At 38.7% G+C, this 15,675-nt stretch overlaps 2 protein-coding genes and 2 long non-coding RNA genes across 4 annotated transcripts; 1 reads left to right on the top strand and 3 right to left on the bottom strand.

The window, feature by feature from the left end:
- Window positions 1-974: 974 nt before the first annotated feature.
- On the top strand, window positions 975-4,501 carry LOC114459204 (E3 ubiquitin-protein ligase TRIM41-like). The gene is made up of 4 exons (XM_028441531.1): window positions 975-1,241; window positions 1,485-1,616; window positions 2,900-4,254; window positions 4,438-4,501. The coding sequence occupies exons 2-4, from the start codon at window positions 1,596-1,598 to the stop codon at window positions 4,499-4,501; spliced, it is 1,440 nt and encodes a 479-aa protein (XP_028297332.1). The 5' UTR covers window positions 975-1,241; window positions 1,485-1,595.
- Window positions 4,502-9,905: 5,404 nt separating this feature from the next.
- On the bottom strand, window positions 9,906-10,584 carry LOC114459215 (uncharacterized). The gene is made up of 2 exons (XR_003673274.1): window positions 10,365-10,584; window positions 9,906-10,084 (listed from the first exon to the last, which is right to left on the bottom strand). It is a non-coding gene; the product is annotated as an uncharacterized LOC114459215 (long non-coding RNA).
- A 260-nt stretch (window positions 10,585-10,844) lies between these two features.
- On the bottom strand, window positions 10,845-13,084 carry LOC114459203 (uncharacterized). The gene is made up of 4 exons (XM_028441530.1): window positions 12,989-13,084; window positions 12,615-12,900; window positions 11,869-12,082; window positions 10,845-11,013 (listed from the first exon to the last, which is right to left on the bottom strand). Exons 1-4 carry the CDS (start codon window positions 13,049-13,051, stop codon window positions 10,845-10,847), a joined length of 732 nt encoding a protein of 243 aa, XP_028297331.1. The 5' UTR covers window positions 13,052-13,084.
- Window positions 13,085-13,106: 22 nt separating this feature from the next.
- On the bottom strand, window positions 13,107-13,896 carry LOC114459211 (uncharacterized). The gene is made up of 4 exons (XR_003673270.1): window positions 13,830-13,896; window positions 13,643-13,708; window positions 13,411-13,486; window positions 13,107-13,321 (listed from the first exon to the last, which is right to left on the bottom strand). It is a non-coding gene; the product is annotated as an uncharacterized LOC114459211 (long non-coding RNA).
- Window positions 13,897-15,675: the final 1,779 nt, after the last annotated feature.

The raw sequence follows: 15,675 nt of genomic DNA, 5'->3' as shown, positions 1-15,675 counted from the left end.
TACACCACTGAAGACAGTTTATCGGTGACGAGGTAGGGTCCGGTCGATTTGGGAAGAAATTTCTTATCTAGTTTGGTTGCATGATAAGCGTTTTTGCCGGCGGGCAGAGCAAAACTGTAATATTAGACTCTACCTCCCACCTGTAGTTCGTCATAGGCATGTGCCAGTATCACCCCCCTTTGGTTTTGCGGGACGATAAATGCATGCATTTGTGAGTCAGCAGAAACATGGACCAAGATGCCATTGACTATCCATAACAAGTGACGGACAGCAAACAGATGGTTAAGTGTGGAGGCAAAGTCAGAGGAGGAGGGATTGTCTAGTGTATTGTCCCCCATGAGGCGAATCATCAAGGAGATCACGGGGTCTTGGCCTTGTAACATCATCAGGTCTGGTTTTGCATGCGTAAGCAACCACTGGTCTGTTCGTGTATCTGGTACAGACCGGCACTGAGGCAGTGTGCTGAAAAGCCCAGATGGAATTCCTTGTTGTGGTCAGGATAGGCGAGGCACGGAGCCTTCATTAGCATATCGATTAAAGTCTGCATAGCGTGTTGTTGGGGCTCACCCCAAGTGAAAGGGACATCCTTCTTCAGGAATGTGTAAAGAGGTTTTGCTAAATTGGCGTAATTGTCAATGAATTGCCTGGAGTAGCTACAGATACCAAGGAAGTTTCTTAAACCTGAGACATGCTGGGGAACCTTGAAGTTCTGAAGACCCTGAATGTGTTGTGCCTGTGGTTCCACACCCTTACCGACTAGGAGACCGACATAGTTCACTGTTGTGCGGGAACATTGACACTTGGACAGTGAGATTTTGGCACTGGCGCAGGTCAGTACATGATCAATTTCACTCCTGTGGTTTGCAAATGTTGTGTTTTTCATTAATATGTCATCAACAAATATATGAGGGTGCCATGAGACTTTCAACATGGCTGCTGTTTGATTCAAAGTTGTGCGACATCGGATTTGTCTCGACTACATTGATACCGTTCCTAAATTATTTCATAAAATGGTCCTGAGAGCAGAGCCAGCGGAGTCACGTGCGCGCTAGAGCCAATCACTGGAGAGCTCATGACATCATCACTGTGGAGTTAGAACTGATGACATCATCACTGTGGATGAGCTTTTTCTGTTTTTGATCACCGTCTTGCATCCAACACTGCACTATGTAGAGCACTTAGAGGTTCGCTTCCGTTCTGTGCATCTAAACTGAACCAGACTGACTCTGTTCCGCCCATCTGTGAGATACACTGTCTCAAAGTAACTTTTGTATGTGTGTGTGTGTGTTAGCGGCATATAATATATACATCGGAAACTATAACAGAATGTCTCACTGCATGTAAAGCTACATATTATTATTATTATTATTATTACGTATTATGACATGCCCATATTTCACTGGCCTCAAATCAACAGGAACAAGTATTTATTAATTTTAATGTGACACATTTAACATGTGATCATTACTTTGTTTTATTCCAAGATATAAATTGTAAATTGAGGAAACATTGGAATTGAGCTGCTGAAAGGAAGTGACGGATTGCTGCTCTGCTGCTTTTTATGGGAACACCTTTAAACACTGAAGGGCTTAATTATGGGACATCTAACGTCAAAGGTAAGTTACAATTTTCTAACTGGTTTCTGCATTTAGCTCATTTTGTTAACATTTAAAACAGGGATTCACATCCAACAACATGTTACATATAATTGTACACAATATGTTTCAAGGCTGTAGCTATTGAATATTTTTGTAATCCAGTATTCTACTGAAAATTCCATAGATTAACATATTTTTTTAGTTAAAGAGAAATTATATTCATACATGAGAAACTAACATATTTGATGTAGGAATGAATGAACCATTTGTTTCCTTTTTTAGATAATCAACACTTTTGCTTTTTAGCAAACGGCAATTGCATCTCAGGAAATGTGACTAGTTAATATAAAAATGAATAAAACAAACAGAATAACATAACTTTCTACTTCTGCCAAGTCCAAACATCTTCTCAGATATTTACAACTACATAGATATCTTTATTTGAGGAACATTGAAGATAGCTTGAACTAAAGTTTAGACTTGGTAACGTGACGTTTTCCATATCTTTAACTTTCATTCTACGGAGTCCAAATGAGGTTTGATATAAATGTAATGTTCATTTTGAAAAAAAAAAAACAGGATTGAAGTGCAAATATATCTAACCAGTTTCTAGGTTAGAGATTAAATATGTAAACAGTTTGCCATTGGTTTCCATCATCTACCACCCACCACTAAAAGTCATGTGATGTGTGATATCATCTAAGAAAGGTCTCTACTGCTCATGGGGAACGTATTTTTTTTAATATAAATTAGCCGTGAATGAATTAAAAAATAACCAATCAATTGCAAATCTGACTAAATAATCACGATTAATCACAACTTGTGAATTTCAGTCACAAATTGCACAGAAATTACGTGTATTTATAAGTTACAAATAAAGTAATTTAATTTGTTCCCAAACAAAATCACTGTTAAATGTAGTGTGTGGTCCATGCAGACTTTAAAGGTTTGTGCTATGTTAAACTTCAGTCTGTTATTACACAATATCTTGGTTATTTAAAAAAAAAAAAAGATTGTACATTAAAATAAAATGCGCAAAAAACCTAACCTATAATTTAGAAAAATTCCAGTGTCAATACGAGAGAACTTTAGAACTAATTTGAACCTTAAACATTCAAACTATTGCACTTTTACATTCAGCTGCTGAGGCACAGCGGACTGTCCACATTACTACAGGATGACTGAATCAATGCTAAATACTAGAGGTGATCTCAGTGAGATGGACTCAGAAACATTAGTAAAGGAACGTTCCACAACAATGAGAGTGTCCTGTTAATGTGCTGCTTGTCTCTGTCCCTCAGTTTGTGGACATGTCTCCTGCCTGCAGTGGGACGTCTGAACATCACTTCCTGTGCTCCATCTGTCTGGAGGTGCTCACTGATCCAGTCACCACACCATGTGGACACAACTTCTGCAAAACATGCATCAGCACACACTGGGACACCAGTACCACCAGCAGGTGTCCCGTGTGTAATCAGGTGTTCAGCACTAAACCTCAGCTGAAGGTCAATATTATGATGCGTGAGATGGTTTCTCAGTTCAGACGTGAATCTGAGAAGAAAGCAGCAGCACCAGGAGAAGTTCTCTGTGACGTCTGCACTAGAACTAAAGTGAAGGCACTGAAGTCCTGCCTGGACTGTGTGATCTCCTACTGTGAGACTCACCTGGAGCCTCATCTGACAGCATCAGGCCTGAGAAGACATCAGCTGGTGGAACCTGTGGAGAACCTGGAATCCATGATGTGTCCAAAGCACAGCAAACCTCTGGAGCTGTTCTGTCAGAGTGATCAGACACGTGTCTGCTTGATGTGTTCTGTTTTGGAGCACAAGAGTCACCAGTTAGTCCCTCTGGGAGAAGATCTGTTTGAAGACAAGAAAGTTTATCTTCAGCAGATGATCCAAAAGAGACGAGAGAAGCTGGAGGTGATCAGAGAGTCAGTGAGATTCAGGAAGGAAGCAGCAGACAGGGGGAAAGCTGAAGGTGTGGAGGTGTTCACTGCTCTGATGGAGCTTGTTCGAAGAGGCCTGAAGGAGCTGATGAAGACAATGGAGGAGCAACAGGAAGCAGAAGAGAGAGAGGCTGAAGGTTTGATCAAAGAGCTGGAGGAGGAAATCTTTGAGCTGATGAAGAGAAGCTCTGAGGTGGAGCAGCTCTCCCACTCTGAAGACCACCTCCTCCAAGACTTCTGCTCCCTGAAAGCTCCTCCAGCCACCAAGGACTGGACAGAGGTCATGGTCCATCCATCATCACATGAAGGAACTGTGCTGAGAGCTGTGGCTCAGCTGGAGGACACACTCAGTGACGAGATGATGAAGATAAAGATGTTAGAGATGAAGAGGCTGCAGCAGTTTGCAGTAGATGTGACTCTTGATTCTCTTACAGCTCATCCTTACCTTGTCCTGTCTGATGATGAAAAACTAGTTTACTTCAGTAATGTGAAGAAGAACCTTCCACACAACAAAGAGAGATTTTCTTATTGTGCCTGTGTTTTAGGGAAACAGAATTTCAGTTCAGGTAGATTTTACTTTGAGGTTCAGGTTAAAGGAAAAACTAAATGGTATTTAGGAGTGGCTAAAGAATCCATCAACAGGAAGGGAAAGATCACTCTGACTCCTAAGAATGGTTACTGGACTGTCGCACTCAGAGATGGAAATGTGTATGAATCATATGAAGATCATTCAGTCATTCTTCATCTGAAGTGTGTTCCTGAGAAGGTGGGTGTGTTTGTGGACTATGAGGAGGGTGTGGTCTCCTTTTATGATGTAGATGCAGCAGCTCTGATCTACTCCTTCACTCACTGCTGCTTCACTCATAAACTACACCCATTCTTTTGTCCCAGTTTAAGCTATGGTGGTAAAAACTCAGCACCTCTGATCATCTGTCCTGTCAATCAAAGTGAATGATCAGTGTCATGATGAAGTCTCACCAACAATAGATTCAATGGTTCTCTGCAACCATTCACTTCTCCAGGTTGGTTACACACTCCATCCAACCTAACATGTATGTTTCTCAACAGTGGGAGGAAACATTTCATTAAAGAAGTTTCACATTTGGTGTTTGGATTGTGATGAAATAAAAGTGGATTAAAAAAAAATATTTTACAAAATGATTCATTGTACAAACGTGTTACATTTTTTATGATCAGTTAAAATGTGTTAGTGGTTAGTAAAATAGGAACATGATTTATTTATTTTATTTATTTATTCAGTTTATTTCCGACATGGTTACATTCACTTTTTTTTTTTTTTTTTTTTATTTTACATTTTTTGTACATGCCGAAAAAGGAGACGAGAGAAGCAGTTTGCTTATCCGGGTCCCGTCCCCTGTTTTACCATCGCAGATTTACATGGGTTTACATGTCTCTCTGGTCAAAACATTCTTGATTTCTTCTTTTTTGTGTATTCTCATTTGTTGGCCTTGTTCCCTGCCAGACGTTGTTAGCATTCCTCCAGTTCAAGAATAGTTCCTCTTTCGAAGGTGTTTGGAAGATTCTTCCCTTTTCATCCACAATGTCACCTTGTTTTGTCTCTACATCAAGGGTAATCCAGCTGTTGTTAGTTCTATTGGCAGTGTTGTATTTTCCACTGTCTGATGATGGGATCAGATCCAACTTGTATAAACACATCACCACATCCCAGTTCACAAGCAAAGTAGTATTTTAATGTAATATATCTTAGTTCATAAGCGTGTTTCTAACTGCTGTTGTTAGTTTTATTGGCAGTGTTGTATTTTCCACTGTTAGATTTAACTTGTATAAACACATTATTATATCTTAGTTCATAAGCAAGGCAGTAATTTCATTGTATATAAAAAAAAATCGTGTTTCTAACTGCACATATGACAATAAACACTTTGAATTTAAATTTAATGTAATCCTTACTCACCCCACCACCTAGCAATTAAAATGAATAAATGACAGACCTTTTTTACTCTTGGTTTCCACATTTAATTCGGTCTCCGTAAAATAATCACAGTCTGAGTTTTGTTTCCAGTGTTTATATAGATCTGGGTCCATATCCACGATTACCATCAGTAATGTTGTTGTTTAGGTGGATCCTTCGTATTTTCCCAAGTTGTCCATCGTCTTGATAAGAACTGGTTTTCCGTCCTCTTCTTCCAGGATGTAAATCCTGCAGTTTTTTGACCACGTCTTCAAAATCTTTCCTTCTTTTTTATTTGGCGTGCTTTCCATGCAATGCTTGCATTTTGTTTCGTCAGGTTTTCATTGATGTACACCTTCGTTCCCTTGAGTTTGTTTCGTTGCTTGATTATTTCTCCTTTGAATTTTATATTCGTGAAGGTTATTTTTACAGCTCTGGTATCATTTCTCTTTGGCAGGAGATGGCAGGAGTTGATGTTGTCAGGGTTCAGGACAATGTCCTTCGACTTCAGGAAGTCAATGACCTGTTGTTCAATCGATTTTGTTTCTTCGTCACTCCTGGGTTTTATCTTTAGGCCTGTGATGATGACATCTTTCTCTCTTTCCTTTTGTTCCAGCTGTTCAACCCTCGAGTTCAACAATTTTATCTCTTCAGCATTTCTTTCATTCTTTTCTTTCAGTACCTTTGTTTCGCTTTGTAGTCTTTCCAGTGAATTTTCCAGCGTCTTTTCCAACGACTTTATCTCGGCAGATAGGTTTTGTAGACCCTCGCGTATCATCTCCTTGACCTCTTCCAAACCCGAATTGGGTTCTGAAGGGCCTCCCTGCGGTTTTTTCACCATTTTCCTTCAGTCTTGGGCCCAGTTTTTCAGGCTGTTCAGGCTGTTCAGCTGTAGCCAAGGTCGTGTTATCGGAGCAAAGAAAAACACGTCTGCTCTCACCAAAGACCAGAGACCAATACTGATGATTTTTTTCTATGAAATGTAATAAAAATAAGATGCTCAGGTTATCTAAGGAGTTTTTGTAAGTCCATCTAAGTTTAATTTGTAATTGTGTTGAGTATAACTGTGGTACATTGTATTTTTAAGTGTTGTATGTGGGTATAAATGTTGATATATAAAACTATGTACACTTTTCTTTTTCTTTTGTTTTTTGTCATATTACTTTTGAAACCTACATGTAAAAGAGGGTGATTGAACGTCGAAGAAGTATTCTCTGTTTATCCAGGTTTACTTAATTTTAATTGAATTTAACTGTTTTTTTTTGTTTGTTTTTTTTATTTCTCTTTAAATTTTCTTTCAAGAAAAAAGCACTTGTAAAGATCACAGGCATCTATACACTTTATTATTGTATCTGTCAAAGTGTGTTGTATGCCACCCTTTGTAAACTTTGTGTAATTGTTTAAACAAAAATACAGAAAAATAAAGAATTTACAAAAAAAAATGTGGTGAAAATAAAGCATTTGCATGAATTAAGAAGAATAAAGTGTTGAATGTTCAAACTTTAAAATGTACTTTTTAAGTCACTACGACTCTTCCTTATTATCTTACCCTTTAATTAAAGAGAAACCGTGAAGTTTTGGTGTTTAAGAAGTGTTTATCTCACTGGTAGCCCTTTGGATTATTCACTAGTTTTAAAGTAGCTCCATGTTTCACAAAGGTTGGTGACTTGTTCTTTAGATCAGTGGTTTTCAACCGTTTCAGGCCGCGACCCCACAGAAATGGGTTTAAAGTAGCAAACTAGAGCGGGCAAAAACTGACATAAAGTGCTAAAAATGGTTAAAACTGTCAATATTGGAACAATTAGTTGAAACTGGCTAATAATGGGAATGACAAATGGTGAATGTGGTTAAATTGACAAAAAAAAAATTGAGCATGGAATATGATGAATATAGGTTAAAAGTGACAATAATGGGTCAACATTTGTGACATTAGGTGGAAAAGTGGTGGAAAGGGTTTATAAGTGCAAAAGTGGAAACACGTGTGCAGAAAAGGCATTGAAATAAGATTGGAAGTGTCAGAAATGGGAGTAATATAGTAAAAATATGGCAAGAAAAAGGGATGAAAGCATGTTAAAATATAGCAAGTTTGGTTTAGTTGCAGAAAAAGGGAAAGTATGAGCAAAAAACAGGGTCCTTGCCCCAAGGTTGAGAACTCCTGCTTTTGATGCTGGTTCCAGGCTGCTGTGGTGTGTGCAGTCTCCTCTGTGGCCACTAGGTGTACGCCTCCCTCTGCTAACAGCCTGACTCTTTGGATGGAGGTAAAAACCTATGTTTGGCTACAAAAAGTCTACAAACCAGTGACAATAAGCTGTTTCCTCATTAGAATCCCAGTTGTGAGGGAAGAAGAGGAAGTTTGTGTCGAGTTAAAACTTAAAGGTAGGGTCGGTAACTTTCTAAACCTAGCTTGATTTTGATGTAGCATGCTCCGACAGCTCCGCCTTCCGACTCCCCCTCCCCCCTGTGCTTCCTCTGAAGCCACCCCCCCTCACTCACATGAACGCGCACGCAGAAGCAGACCTCAGCCAAGCGTATGATGTCGCATTCAGCGGTAAGATATACTTTATCATTTTATATGTTAAAAAAGTGACTAATTTACTAACAACGGTGGCGGCCAAGCTAGCATGTTAGCATTAGGTTACCCGGTAGTAAAGCGTTTAGAAGGAGGGCGACATTCATCCCCAAGTTGTAGTCCTCCTGAAAACAAAGGTTTATTATAATGAGTTTTTCTTTACCACTACTCAGAGTATCGATCAGCTGGTCTGCCACTGTCCTAGAACATAAGTAATACATCTTTTACCTCATTTATTTTATTATAATCATTATTTTCATTTATTTGGCACCTTATTCATTTTCACCTTGTTATTCAGTTTCCCTTACAACATCTGACTTTTCTGCGTGTCTATAATTATTATTTTTAGTGTTGTTTTCATTTCTTATTGTTTCTTTTTAGTGCCACTTTTTGCCTAATTACCAGTCAGGGATAATACAACAGACAGAGAGAGGAGTATAGCTGTAGTCTGTAGAAACCTTTTTTATTATTATTTATTTCTGTACATTCTGGTTTCTTTTTTATATTTAATATTCTGTATTTATATATTATTTCACCCGAGTGCTGCTTTTCTTTTCTTTCTATAATACAACTGGAATTGTAATTTCCCTGCCCGAAATAAAATAAAGCATATCTAATCTAATATTGTTTTTTTTTTTTTAAATTCAATAGATGTAATAGAGCTGGGAAAAATAATGTCATGTCTACAGCAATTACAGATACATTTTTTTTGTTCAGTTATAATCATTGACGAAAAGCCTAAATGTTTGATATAATTTCTTATTTCTCTTTTAGAGTTCAGAAGGTGAGAGGTTTTATGCCTCTGACCCTGATTACAGTCCGGAGCCAAGTACATCGTGGAGTCAGAGGAGACGTGGCCGAAGTCAAAGGAAGATTGCCACAAATAGAGGCCAACGTCTCAGAGGCAGAGGACGGGGAACCAGAGGACGGGGAACAATAATCCTCGATCAAGATAATGCAAGTCGTGCTCAGATTCTGCAGGGTCTACGAATTGCAGATGAGCAGGTATAGCAAATATAGGTTCTGCAATCAACATCACATGTAATAAACTGGCACGCTACTTAGTGTGGACACTAGATTCCTCTTAGAGAACAGTAAAGCTATATTCAATGAAACATTCCTAAATACCTTGAAAATGTTATGCTTTACAGGCCAGAATTCAAACACTAAACTCAGAGGAATATCGTCAACTGCTGCAGCGCTGCTTGTCACGTGAACCAAGCATGATGTTTGACCTGCTACACATCACATCAGCAAATGCACCAGCACCTGGCACTCAAGTGTCAAATCAGCTGAGCTGGTGTGTGTGCAACAACTGCAGGGATATGCCCACAGATGTAGAATGCAAGTGCTGTGGGCAACAGCCAGAAGCTTGTATTTCCATATTGCCTCACATGGCAGCCTACATACTACAGGAGGGCCACCTGCGACTTGCCAGCCGAATTTGGAATGATGTCCGGGGCTTGGATGATCTGCCCAACCGAGGGGAGAGCAGCAAACAATTACGCCATGCAGCCTACCGTTATGTGGCCATATGGGGCACTGGGACGAGGCAATAGAGTTGTTATTCCTAGTTGCGTTGTGTGGAGAATCAGAGATTGCTTTCCAGATCTACTGGGACATTATACGGGTTACATCCCTGGAAGAGTGCAATAATGTTTCCATTATGACAAGTGTAAATAAATGTGCCCTGCACTGAGCAAGGTGTTGTTTTTTTGTTTTATCTATTATCATTACAGAAGAAGTAGCTGTATTTACACATTTTTATATAGTATTTTGGCATTTGCTTGAACAAAAAGCATCTACAATCAAGCTATAACATTTTGAATCTCCTTACTAGTAATGATAACAAATGTGTACACTTGTACAATTTTTATTATAAAAAAGAAACGTCACATACACTTCATACAACTTTCATCCTGCAAAAACAATGGAATTAACAAAGGCAATACACATGAAGTGTTGGTCGGCAGGTGAGGCTCTGTATGTGGCAGCGTCGTCCACTGTGGGAACTTATTGTTTCTGCAGTGGTTCACCTTTAGAAAGAACATCAGAATTACATATCTGACAGTTACTGCATTTGATAGACAAACCACACCATTTCTATTGTATTTCACTCGATAACAAAAAGTCATTACAGTTTCAGTTGTTCGTCAGCTATGTTTATACAAATTCTTTAGTTTATTAGAGCTGTAAAATATGTACAAGTAGACCTGGTATAAATATTATAATATTATGTGAAGTAGATTTTTAATTAGCTTTCGCACATAAGCATATTAGTACTTTATAATCAACTTACAAAATAAGTCAACTCACCTCGCCCTCTGCTCAGTTGCATCTGCAACAGGTCCTGGGTGGCTGGAGCAGGGACACCTGACAGAACCCCATATTGACGGGGATCGTCAGGCCTCCTTGTTATGGTCCGTGGCAACCCTCCCACAGCAGACAACCTTTTCCTAAGGATTGCACTCTGGAGGTCTGGGATGTAGCCATAGTCTTTGTCTTCTTTTACTGTGTAGAGGCTCCACTTCTTGGATTTTTTATTACGCAACCTGCAATATCTGGAAAAACAGAAAGTATAACAATCTTAGGAATACATCTAAATAACCTAACCGTGAACAATAGGATGAGTTTTCAATTATGTTATTAACAACCTTCACCTTGACCATGTATTTTGTCATTACATAACCACACCTCAAAAATGTAAACAACTTTGGTGCATTTATTTATTAGATCTGTCTCCACTTATGGCCTTTGAGTGTTTTTATTCAAATATGAGTGTAACTCTAATACGACTTACTGAATGGAGCCATCATTGTTCTTCTTTGGTAGTCTGTGGATGTGGTAGTTGTAGTCCAGGCCAGCCAGCATTGCTCGAGCTGCGTAAACTGGTGGGGAGAAGCTGAAGCGCTTGCTTGCATACATGAGTATGTGATTATGAAAGGACTCCAGCTCTGCAGTTGACCTGAGAACACATTTAAACCATATACATTTGCTTTACTTTTTTGTAATATAAAATTCAAGACACATAATATAATAAGTATTATATTTATATTACAAAAAGTAATTGGAGGACTAATCCGTAAGTTGAACATAGACGTGCTGATATACCTGAAGTTTAAATATTTGTGGACTTTTTTCAGCCAGCGTCCATCCAAAACAATTAATGACAGTTTCTGGTGTGCAACTGAATGGCTCTTGATCAACTCCTTCTCACTGTTTTCAATCAAGGGGCCATGATGACAGGCACCCAAGGCCCAGGAATGTTTTCCTGTCACATGGTGGAGGAGTCCAGTCCACATGTCCTGAGTAAAACCAGTTACAAATTTAAGAGGCATGAGGTCATATTCACAAAAATTCTCAATACAATCAGGTTTCTAGGTCGATGCAATTGCACTTCTATTATACTTACAAAAAAATTGATCAGGGTTATCTGCAGTCTTGCAACAATACCAAAAGTGGTTACAAATATCCATGTTCCAGGTCTGCAGAATGGTGCACTCCTTTTGCTGCCCAGCCTTGAACAAGAGCAAAAAAAATAAAAATGGGATAACAAATGTATATATGAGAGGAAACATTGTGTAGCGATTCAGCAATAATACCACCCAGAAGGATTATGAAATTACCGTATTAATTTTTTTGCTCAAGCACTTTGACCCATGCCAATGTCTTTATATTTGTATATATTTTCCTGTAGGAAAAAAATTCAAAGAATATATATCCAGTTTAAAAATCAAATCAATTTAAAAGCATAACAATGCAAGTGATGTTGCAATAAAATAAAAGAAATAAACAATTACTGAAGAGGGCTGATATTTGCGTATGAGCATCCGTGCAGACTTCTACGATTTGGAGGTCTTTACGCAGTGTCTCAAATGCTCGTATGAAGCCTTCCTTTTCCATGATTATGGAATTTTGCAGTGTCTCTCGCTTATCAATGTTGATAATAGACATGATCTGTTTGGAATCATTGTCCATGACAGAATATGTGCAATATTGTGCACAGAAACCTGGACTGTCCATGCGAGCATCACCTTTTGGGGGAAATAACAAAAAGAGAGTAAAAAAATCAGTTGAATCAGAAAGGAGCCAAACACCAGTAAACTAAAAACTGAATTTTTGTCTACATTTTATTAATCCATTTTGATTTATAACTCACTCCTTCACTTTTATGTCTACAGTTTTATTTATTTATTTTAATCACAATGCATCTGCCAGTCTTATACAATGTCTTGGAAAAACAGTTATATTATATAGAATATATCAGTGGTCTTCAAATGGTCAAGAATCTGGACCCATTCTATGTTCTTAATAACAATCGTGGATCCGTATTTCTTCAACATTTCAAACAGTATAATGATCAACAAAAATGACAAGTTGGTGGCATTGCAAGGGGAAATGTCAGTAATCAGTATAAATAACTTTTGGCCACATAGATTTATTTGCAGGCACTCTTTCATGACTCAATCAAAATGGCTCCACAACCTATGTTTGGTTTAAACCCAGCCATTGAGAACCACAGGTGTAAAGCATTTTTCAGTGTGTGTGTGTGTGTGTCAAACTCACCCAAGGCGACAACAGGCCCTTTTGCCTGAAGCTGGGTGATGATTGCGGCCCTCTTCTCACTCCAGAACTCCTTTATAGTGTCCACACAGTAGGACTCCTGAGCCCTGAAGAATGTTGATCTTTCCACCATCCCCAGTTTCATGAACTTGAATAACAGGGATATCTTGGCATAGTTGTTGCCTGATAGTAGTATATTAGTAGACAGCATGAAGTCTCCAACTAGCATCCCATATTTCAAAGTGGGCTGGGAACACCATTTCCACACTGTATGACCAAAAGGACATTTCTGTGGAGGGGGAAGGGGCGCACATTACAAAACAACAAATATGAATATGAAAAACATATACGTTTAAAAAACCCAAAAAATGACTTACCCATTCAATTACAGCAGCTGTTCCCCTGGACTTTATATTGATTTCAAATGGGCCAGTTTCCATTCACTTTTGCTTGGTCTTTGAGTCTTTACCAGGACACATGTTTACAGGTAGAGATACTCAGCAAGCTGCTTCAGGCTGTCATGATATGTGATAGAAGCAGGATGACCAATAATATCATCCTCCACCATAACTTTACATGACTCTGGAAATGTGTGAAGGTCTGTGTCGGTAGGATCTGGGATATTGGCTGAAACATCATGCACAGTGTCTTCCATGCTGATTGTAGGAAGAGCATCCAAGCAAATTTTACTGTTGAGAGCACCACCAGTCCTCTTGTAATAAAAGTAGCTATGAAAATTACACCTCCCAAAAAACACATTATTGTGAGAACAAGTACAGAAAGATGTAGTTGTTCATACCTCACACAAATACGAGGCTTATAGGTTGATTCTTCACTGTCATCGTCAGAGTTGACCTCCCTGGTTACATCTTCTTCTGATGATGACAAAGACTCTGACTCTTTATCAGGGTACCAAGTGCTATCATCCCAGTCAATACTTTGGTAGAAAATATACATTCATAGATTATTCAAACAATACATAATTTTCTATAAACAGAGAAGTAAAATCATCTCACAACAAAGAAACTTACATGGAGTTCCGAATGTCATTAAATTCATCAGCTCCAACCTCAACGTTTAGGTCCTGGGACGGCATACTGAATACACAGGCAAAGAACAATAATTGAGGGATATTATGACATGTTACTGTGATGCAAGTAAAGCAGCGTGCATTTTTTTTAAATAAATGGAAACAAATTATAATTATAATTACCATACCTTGAATCCAATTGCTGAAGAGCTGTCTCTTCGGGACCACTAATGTCTAACTCCTGGACTCCAGCAAAGGAGAAAAGATCATCTCTGTGAAAATGACAGAATTACAGAAAGTAATCAGCATATGTTAAACTTGATTTGAAATGCATTATTTTTTAATGCAGCAGAATGCCTGCAGGAAATAAAACGAGTTCAAAGGAGCGCCTGGAAGACAATCAAGGGCTCTCTCATCTGGATGACACAGAGTACAACATAAGATCCCCCCTCCCCCCCCCTTGCCTTACGTACAGATCTCCCCCAACCCCCTCCCCCCACCCCCCACACACTATCGGCATATACATTTAGTAATAGCGTGATGCACGTAGAACAAACGACAAGTTAGGAAGAATGTTCGATAGCATGGTAATACAACACATGTTCATATCAGCCTAAAGTTACACGCACCTCTCAGACAGTGACTCGGGAGCAACAGTTGACACAGCGGGGTTAGGTAGTCTCACAAGTGAGTCCTTCCACGGCGTTGAAGTCGACGGAGCACAGTTATAGCTAAAAAGAATCACAAATATCCTACATTACAGCTGTTGACCGCCCTGCTGAAAGCAAACACAACACACACGCTCAAACACGCACACATGTATACTGTACACACTGTAGCTGCTAAACTAGCTCGCACTAACAGAGAATCAACAGTAGCATCGGGCTAATCCAACAACAGAAATACTTTGTGACATGTATAGCTAACGTTAACATCTGGCTAATATGACAAATAGCTTGAATTGCTTCCACTATTTTAAAAGATAACACAATCACCCAGGCAACAAAACAACCTTACCTGTGCAAAAGTAATTCAGCAACCATAGCATCAGTTTTCAGGCCCTTGTCCTCCTTCAATTGTCGCCATCGTTCAAAAGATGTTCCGATGCAGATTTTTGTCTTTCCTCTCGCTAAATCCAAAGACCTCTTTTTTGCAGCTTTTTCTAAAAATGTCTTTCTTTTCTTGCCCTTCTTAGCAGGGCAAGACGTTACCAGTAAACGTGGAATAGGTACTTTCTCCGCCATTCTGTTGTCTACTTCCGGGCTTCCGCTAACAACGGTGACGCTCTTTTTAATGTACGCTCGTGCACGCACGGGGCCGTGAACAAGCAGAAAGACCAGGAGACGTGATTGGTTGAAAAAAAACGAACCGTGAAAATCCCATTGGTCGCAGTTATTGCAGATTTACAGACGCTACAGTTGACAGATTTTCTTCGTTTCTTTTTCAGAATACATAAGATCTTCACATCTGTCCGGACATAATGAACATTTCTACCAAAAACTTGAAAAGTGTATCTGGAGATAGTTACCAACCCTACCTTTAATACACATTAAACAACTCATATATACCTATAAAGCAGACACAATAGACCCCTAAATGATATATAATTTGATAATAATAATAAAAACAACAATAATAATAATAATAATAATAATAATAATAATAATAATAATAATAATAATAATAATAATGCTATTCTGTAGATCAAGTATTGCTCAAGTTATATTCTCCATTTTCTATGAAAGTGTAATGTTGCTAGGCGTCCAGCCTGCTAACTAAACGTTAGCTAAATACTCTCTGGGTTCTAGACTCAAACACGCTGTAATTCAGTCTTTAGATCAATGTGTCCAACTTGTGATACAGTAAAATCAACACCACTGTGAACATTTGAACACACTGTCAGACTCAGATCCACCTTTTTCACTCAATGATGTTCTGATGAACTTACTGCAGCACTGCCAACAGTAGTTGTTGATGTAACTCACTTTCCTTTACACAGGAGATCTGATCTTTAGATAATGGTGTATTTTTTTA

The sequence above is a fragment of the Gouania willdenowi genome, unplaced genomic scaffold (assembly GCF_900634775.1).
Source record: "Gouania willdenowi unplaced genomic scaffold, fGouWil2.1 scaffold_273_arrow_ctg1, whole genome shotgun sequence".
Taxonomy (NCBI): domain Eukaryota; kingdom Metazoa; phylum Chordata; class Actinopteri; order Blenniiformes; family Gobiesocidae; genus Gouania; species Gouania willdenowi.
The sequence above is the reverse complement of the archived record's forward strand: the minus strand, read 5'-3'. Positions and strand labels throughout refer to the sequence as shown.